At 29.2% G+C, this 9011-nt stretch overlaps 1 protein-coding gene across 1 annotated transcript; it reads left to right on the plus strand.

Annotated features, from left to right (window-relative positions):
• Window positions 1–5136: 5136 nt before the first annotated feature.
• On the plus strand, window positions 5137–6121 carry LOC120211767 (protein YIPF5 homolog). The gene has a single exon (XM_039210247.1). It carries the CDS (start codon window positions 5156–5158, stop codon window positions 5909–5911), a length of 756 nt encoding a protein of 251 aa, XP_039066178.1. The 5' UTR covers window positions 5137–5155; the 3' UTR covers window positions 5912–6121.
• Window positions 6122–9011: the final 2890 nt, after the last annotated feature.

Consider the following 9011-nt stretch of genomic DNA (forward strand, 5'->3'; position numbering starts at 1 on the left):
CATTTTGTGATTTTCACCACCCCAAAATATCAAACTCAACACCTTCATGACGGGGAACAAGAGGCAAATTAATGTATAAATCAACATATGATTTTCTAGTCCTTGAAGCAACTAAATTAGCATCAAAATTCTGAAAAGACAAATAAAATAAAATAGTTAGAATTACAAAAATAAAATAATTAAAATAAAATAATTAAAATTATAAAAAAAACCACCCTGAAATAGATTAGATTTTTTAAATGTTCGAGGCCGATTGGAAGAACTTGACCCACTTGTCTCTAGAGATGTGCTACTTTGGCTAGAAGAAGAAGAACTAGATAATGCATATATATATATATATATCAACAAACTCATTAAATATGACATTTACCTTTCGTTGAACCCCGTCCTCTACATAAAGAACATTGTAAAACTCCTTCAAGAGCTATAATTTATATCGAGGTTCAAGCAAAACAGCAATAGACAGAATCAATAAGTGATCAGACCAATATTTCTCATATAATTCAAGCATGGGTCCTGTCATTGCAGAAATGCCTTTATAAGGATCATTGTGAGCATCACACAACAACTTTTCAATTGCAACAACATTAGCCAAATACAAGTTAGAGGTGTGGTACTTGGATCTAGAGAACAGGGCAGTAATTTCATAAAATGGCTCAAGAAAATCACAAATCGTTTGAACAGTTTCCCACTCATATTCAGTAATAGCATCCAAGTCATTTTCCCTATTCACAAACAAATGAATGGTTAATTTAGCATCAAGTGCCCTATGAATCATTAAGTAAGTAGAATTCCATCGAGTAGGAACATCTAGTACTAATTTACTATGAAAAGAAGATTCACAATTTTTAACAACTAATTCAAAGGCACAAAGTCGAGAATCAGAAGAATCAATAAATTTAACAATTTCTCGTAACTTAATAACAGAAGAATCAATTACCTTCAAACCTTTTTGAACTATCAAGTTCAAAATGTGGGCAATACACCTTACATGAAAACATTTACCATTGCATGGAAGAGGAGAAATAGGATGCAAATCATATCTAAGTCTTTTAACCATTTTATCATTTGTAGAAGCATTGTCAAGAATTATGGTAAAATCCTTTCTTTGAAGACCCCATTCGTATATCATTTTTCACAAACTTAAAATTTGACTCAGCATCATGTGGTGGAGGAAAACGACGAAAATTTAGTATTTTAGACTGAAGTGTCCAATTATTATCAACATAGTGTGCAGTGAGAGGAAAATAATAATGTGAAGTGCAAGCAGACCATCCATCACATGTAAAACATATTCGACTTGAAACAGAATGCATTGAATCAAGTAGGTACTTCTTTTGCTTTTCATGTTGTAACACGCAAAACTTAGTAATAGTATACCTCGAAATATCCTTCACATTAACATTAAGGCAATTATGCAAAGCCCTAAGTTTATCATGCTCAACCATACACAAAGCATAACCATGACACAAATAATAAATAACATATAACAGAATCACTTAGAATTACTAATAAAAAAACATACTACTAAAAAACAGAACAAAACAGAATATAAAAACAGACAATAAAAATAATAACAAAAACATATACAAAACAAATAATAAATAACATATAACATATAACACTATATAAATAATAAAAAAAGAACAAAATAGAATATAAAATTGTAACAAAAAATAATAAAATATACAAAACAAATAATAAATAACATAAAACATAAAACAAAACATACTATTAAAAAACAGATAACGAAAATAAAAAAACTAATACAAAACACAATATAAATAATACAAAACAAATACAAAACAGAGTATAAAAATAAAAAAAATTATAAAAAAAACAAAAGCACATAAAAAACAGAAAATAAAACCAAATAAAATTATAAAACACTGATTTTTTACCTCCTTGTGTTGATTGATCATTTTGATTTCTTTGTAGGTCTCCTCTGTGAGAAAATAATATTTATTTGTTAGAACCCTAAAAAAGAAAAAAGAAAAGAAAAAAGAAAAAAAAACATCTTTTTACTAGGGAAATTTATCTCATACAAATGAGAATACATTAAACCCTAAAAAATAAAAGGATTCGATTAAAAAAATGAGTAGTCACGAACAGTAGGTAAAGAGTCAAGAAGATTAGTAGTCACAAACAGTAGGTAAAGAGTTACGAACAAATTTTTTCGGATGAACAATGCTACTCTTGGGTTAGATCTAAAAAAATATGAGATTTTTTTGGATGAACAATGATTTTATGGGATACCAATCAGTGATTTTCTAGGTTAGATCTTAAAAAATGAGATTTTTTTGGATGAACAGTGATTTTCTGGGTTAGATCTAAAAATATTGAAGCCCAGATTAAGGAACATGTTTTGATCCCAAAAAAACACAAAAAAGAATGAAAGTTTGCGTTTTTTCGGATCAAACAAGCTTTTTTGGAAGAACAAATGAAGAACACGAATGAGTTTTTGATGTTTGATCGAAAAAGAGTTTGAAATTTGGAAAAAATATGTTTTTCTAGAGAGATGGGAGAGGACTTTCGGGAGAAAGAATATATGTAAAGAGAGAATTCAGAAAATGAAATAATTAAAATTAAAAATGGGTAAAAATTGTATTTATATTACATTTTAATTCGGGCTTCTAGGCCAACGCTTCTATAGAGAAAGTAGTCTTGTCTCTTAAATTGAAATTATTTCAATTTAATCATTTATCTTATTTTATTTGTTTTTAATTTTAGCTGGAAATTTTGTATTTATTTAATTTAGTCCTACGTGTATATATATATATATATATATATATATATATATATATATATATATATATATTATACTTTATACTTTATATATATATATATATACTAATATTATACTTTAATACTTTATAAATTTTATATATTTTATACTTATTTAATTTAAATATATATATATATATATACTTATATATATATATATATACATATACTTATATATATATATATACACTTATAGTGTATTGTTTATATAAGTTTACATATATATACAATATATATACATTTAAAATATATATACTTATATTATATACTTATATAAGTATAATGTATACTTATATTATATATATATATATATATATATATATTATAAATATAAACTATAATATATATATATATATATATTAATTGTTTCAATTTTTTCTCAACTTTTGAAATGAATGTAACTTAGTCCATTTTACATATTTTCTTCACATTTTATAATTATTTCGATTTGATCCCCTTGAGTTCTTTAATTTATTTAATTTTTTATTTGTAATTTCATATTTATTCAATTTAATCCTTAAAGTTATATTTGCATATGAAATTGGCCCATACTTATTACTTATTTATATTTTTGTAATTGTCACAACTTTTTAAATGGGTATAATTTAGTCATTTTTATATTATTTTCAACCTCACATTTGAAAATTATTTCGATTTGTCCCTCATCAATGCATGTTGTTTAATTTATTTAAATTTTTACTTGTAATTTCATATTGGTTTAATTTAATCCTTAAAATTATATTTTTATCAAATTTGATCCATAATTATTTAAATTTTTAGTAATTTACTCTAAATCATATACAATTACTTATTGCAATTCAGCGTTCACGAAAGGCGAAAATAATTAATCCAAAAATAAAAATTACCCGATCTGAATGAGATCTGATTGAAGTATATCCAAACATGAATTAACCTGGTGTTTAACTGTTTTAGACCTGAACCGTTTTGACCTGAACTGACATCGATCCGAACTGAAATTAACCTGACCTGAATTTGATTTCAAATCAACTAGAAAATGACCCGAACCTGATTTGACATGAACCCGACCTGATCCGAGTCCAACCATCAAAACGACCTTACACGACCTGTATCCGATTTTACCTTGAAACTATTTTTTATGGATGATGTATTAAAATAATCTAATAAAAATACTTTAGAGATAATAAAACTTTACATTTATTTTTTCAAATATTTGGTTTTAGTTTTCTTAGCTTTTTTTTATTCTTTGAGATATAGATTTTGTTATTTGGGCTTTTTAATCCACATAGAAAAGTTTAACACTATTTTTATTTTTCTATTAATCTGGAGTAAGTACAAGGTAGTATATGTTCAAATATAACTCTTAACCATTTGATAGTAACACTTACACTTATGGCATTCATGATATTCTAACCTGAGACCTAAAAAATAACAACAATTCATTTACCACTTAGGTAGTTTGGTTTGTGAGAAAAAGTTTAACATTATAACATTGAATTAGACGAATTTTTAAATATTTTCCTTATTTCATTTTAGGAATGATAATTTAACCTGAAATCGAAGGACTCTGACTCGATAGGATCTGATTTTTTTAATAAAAAGTTGGATCGAGTTTGATCGGATTTTATATAGGTGTGAGGTCAGGTCGGGTTCAAGTGGAGGGTGAAAAATCTTTAACCCGGTCTGAGAGTAATATTTTTATAAAAGTTTATGGATAATTTCTATAATACCATTCTCTATATTTTTTTAATAAGATCCTAATTTTATATTAGGTTGGATCGGGTGGGCGGATAAAATATACCTTAGGTCACTGATTTATCTGATTTATTCAAAATTAATTATTTAATAACTCAATTAAAAATATTATTACAAACATATCACTTTATCGTCAAAATTAGAACAAAACTAAAAAACGGTTGGTATAATTTAATCCTAAAAATTATTCATTCTATCAATTTAGTCTTAATTTGAAAAAAATCAATAAATTTAATTATTCATATTTAAAATTTCTATTAATTTAATTTTGTATGGTGAATATAATATATAGTTTTTATTTAAATAATTTTTATCTATTTAACAATAAATACTTTTACATCTCTATTGATATTATGCTCGACCTTTTAAACGATAATAATATATTAATAACTGAATTTGTTTAATTCACGTTACACAATAATCTTGAATAATGTGAATTATGAAATTTTCAGTGGTGTAAAACACGTCATTGTACGAATCACCCGCTGTTCAACACATAACATTCGCGAACGATCCACACGAATTGTCAAAAAAGCCCTTGAAGTCCTCATGATTTAAGAATCGAGGAGGAAAATAGAAACGAAATGCTTGTTTGCCGTCTCGCTGAATACCCTCGCACTAGCTTCAATAAAACGAAATGACCAAAGAATTCAATGTGCCGCCGGTGGTGTTCCCCACCGGCAACGGAATCAGCGTCGGATACGTCAACCAAAGGCGAGCTCCCATGGCTCCATTTCAACCCGCACGCCCTCCATCTTCCTCCTCCGCTATACCCTTCTTGTCCTTTGACATCGGCTCCGCCGCGTCGTCATCCGGTACCTTCGGCGGCACGATCTCCGCCTCGGTAGCGTCTGGATCCGCCTCATTCGAAGACGAAGAGCCCCTTCTTGACGAACTCGGCATCCACCCGGACCAAATCTGGCACAAAACCAAATCCATCCTCAACCCTTTCCGGGTCAACCCGATGGCCTATAAAGACTCGGATTTATCCGGTCCCATCTTCCTCTACTTATCCTTCTGCTTGTTCCAACTCCTCGCCGGAAAGATCCAATTCGGCGTTATCCTTGGCTGGATAGTCGTCTCGTCGATCTTCCTCTACATTGTTTTCAATATGTTAGCGGGGCGCAACGGCAACCTAGATCTGCACACTTGTACGAGTGTGGTTGGTTATTCTATGTTACCGGTGGTGATCTTATCGGCGATGTCGATTTTTATTCCGCAGGGGAGTAACGTCATTAGGTATGCAATAGCGGGAGTTTTCGTATTCTGGGCCGCTAGGGCTTGCACCAATTTGATGGTGGCGCTTGCTGATGGAGGCGAAGAACACCGTGGTCTTATCGCGTACGCATGTTTCTTAATCTATACTTCGTTTTCGCTTCTTGTTATATTTTAGTTTGAAGCTCATTTGTCCTCTTTTCTTCATCAAAGTTGCGTGTGGATTGTATGAATGTAAAAGGTCTTTTTTTTTGTTGTTGAATTGAACTAAAATTTACCAGAATTGCACCTTTTTTTTGCTTGTAGTTGCTTACTGTGATGCAGTGAACTCCTTCAATCCTGAATATTAAGAAGATGAACTTGTTTGCATGGTTTGAAATAGGGTTTTGCATTGCATCCTTCATTGTTATACTTTCATGAGTGTTACATTTTAATTAATGATCAAGCTATTCAAATTTAAGTTATCGACAGATTTAGGTATTTTCTATTGATAATTTATTTTCACTCCTAAAATTTTAAGTTTGCCCCCTAGCATAAAACCATGTGTCTGTCCCTGCTTATCGATACTCTTCAGGAAAATATGTAAATCTAAGCTAAGCCTTATCAAGCTAGGGGAAACCCTCTTTGGACCTTTAGAAAGAGTTTTTTTTTATGCCCGTAATCGTCTTGAGATTATGGTTTCTGTCTCTTTTTCGAATTTTAGAGGCTAGATGAAGTTTTGCAGATACTTGAATGTTTGAATAGCTCTGTGCTTTGGACATGTAGTAAAGGCTGAATCTTGATTTTAGCTTTATTTGGTTGGTGTCAAGGGCTCGAGGTGAGCTTAACTTGCACGGAGAGTTTGAGATATAGGACACCTTGCAATCTGCACACCAGTGTTGGAATGTTAGCCTTGTTTGTCTCTATCATAAGATGTAATAGCTGATTTAGGTTTTGATTCTTGGATTTATGGAAGTATTGAACTTTGTTAGAGACTATTAAGTAGGCCTGTAAACACTTTGAATCTGAAAAGAAAATCGTCAAGATGATGGAATATTTGATGTTTTAGAGGATGTAAGGATGCTTATTTCGGTTTTCGGTATTGGGGCTGAATAGCATAACTACTAACAGTTTTCATCAATACTCTTGTTTGCTATATGCATAGCCTGAATTAGGCTACACCTGCAAGATGCAACTTTAGCTTTCTAACTGCAGTCACACTGGTGAGATGTGCAAATATGCGATCGGATCTATTTGCATTAGCTTAGTTCTATAGGTTCATGTAAATCCCAGTATTTACAATACTCTTTTATATACCTGGACTGCATTTATATTCGCATTTCAGCATCAGAGAGTCCCGTTGTCTTTAGAATTGTTGTATAAGTAAGGTTTAACTTTGGGTAAATTGATGCGGGTGGTAGTTAACTTGTATGCATTGAAGCATTGTGCGACTAAGGCTTTGTCACATAGTTCTCTTCCCCATTCTCGTAGGTTTCAGAATTCAGATATATATCATCATCCATTCCCAACATTGATTAACCTTCTTTGGGATTAAATTTTGTATGTTCTGTATGAACTACGGATCATTAATTTAATTAGTAATTTCATAAAGAAGTTCTACTAAATTAAATTAATGACCGATAGAATTAATTATTAATATGTGTTGTAGTATTATTCTAGGGAGTTATTGATTCACGTACTAATTTGAAGTAGTTCTGTTTTCTTACTAATTACTTTGTGATGCGTGATCATCACCAAAATTTTTAGTTCTATGCTTGCAAGGATCATATTAGTTGGCTTAGTGGTAAAACATGTTCTTTAACAACATCTTTTAACATCCGTTAGAAATTTAAAACGACATGGTGTATGATTTTTTCTACTAAATTTCATACTTTATGCTTAGAGATCTAACTTGTGATACTAGGAGGCTCTCTCATCACAATATTTTATCAAATTTCTGAAGTGAAATGACGAATACTGTTATGCTATTGACTTAATGATAGAGTGATATAATTGAGTGCAAAATTAAAGTTTAGTGATATAATTGACAATATCAAAAGTTTTGATGTAAATGAGCCATCGAACAAAATTCAGTGATATCCGATGTAATTTATTTATATTATAATTATCTCTTATATATTTAAGAATAATTATAATAATATTCTTCTCAATATTATTTTTCAATTAGGTTTCTATTTTTTTTTCAGCAACACTAAAAATTATATACATGTGTGTTAGATGGAGAGATTTAATTTTTAAGTTACACTGCTTATGACTATCCCTAGATAAGCATACTTGATACTAAGAAAAAATTGAAAGTAAGTACTAATGTGTCAATGAATTGATTAAGATTTTTAAAATTGTAAATGTAAGATGATTTAAGTTTTAATATTTTAAGTACTTGGATTGGATTTCATACTTTGTCAAAGTGCAAGGATTAACAACATATTTTGATTAAAAATTATACATAAAATTAATTAATAAAATTTTATCATAAAGTGTTCTAATATTTATATTTTAAAATAACTTATTTGTAAATACAAATAAAATAAAGAAAAATATATTTTTTCTATTGATATATATTTTTGAAAATTATTTTTCCATTGATATCACATCTTAAACTTTTCAAATTTATTTATATATTGAATTTAAATTTTTGATTTTATATTAATATAATATAATATAATAACATTTTAATATTATACTATTTCTATTAGAAATTTTAAACAAATACGCTATATCATAATTTGATAATATATTAACGTGCTATATATATTTGAGTTATCATCCATTTACATAATATAAAGACATAATGTAACAAAATAACCTTAATGTATGATAGTAGTGTTAAACTTACCCGTATTATTTTTTGGAACATTTGACCACTGAACGTTTAACTTTGGGTCAGAAATCACCCTTGATGGATAGAAACCGTCAGTTTAACTTTGGGTCAAAAATCACCCTTGATGGATGGAATTGTCAGTCAACTGACGGTCAAAGTCAGATGCTGACATAGTAAGCACACATGGACATGGAAGCTAACGTGACATGTCCATGTCAGAGATTAATCACATTAGAATTTTTGAAAATAAAATAAATAATTTTATGATTAATATTATTTATATTTAATTATTTATGATCAATCAAAAAATGACACATGTCACTCTCTGATTGGTGTTTGTTTAAAACAACTATTAAAAAAGGAAACACAATGGAAGGGAATCGAACCTAGGAAAGGATCATGGAATGGCACAACCTTTGCCGCTAGACTAAACTACTTATTTGGTTAAATAATGAAT

This window comes from Hibiscus syriacus, unplaced genomic scaffold, assembly GCF_006381635.1.
Source record: "Hibiscus syriacus cultivar Baekdansim isolate YM2019G1 unplaced genomic scaffold, ASM638163v2 tig00109983_pilon, whole genome shotgun sequence".
NCBI classification, from domain to species: domain Eukaryota; kingdom Viridiplantae; phylum Streptophyta; class Magnoliopsida; order Malvales; family Malvaceae; genus Hibiscus; species Hibiscus syriacus.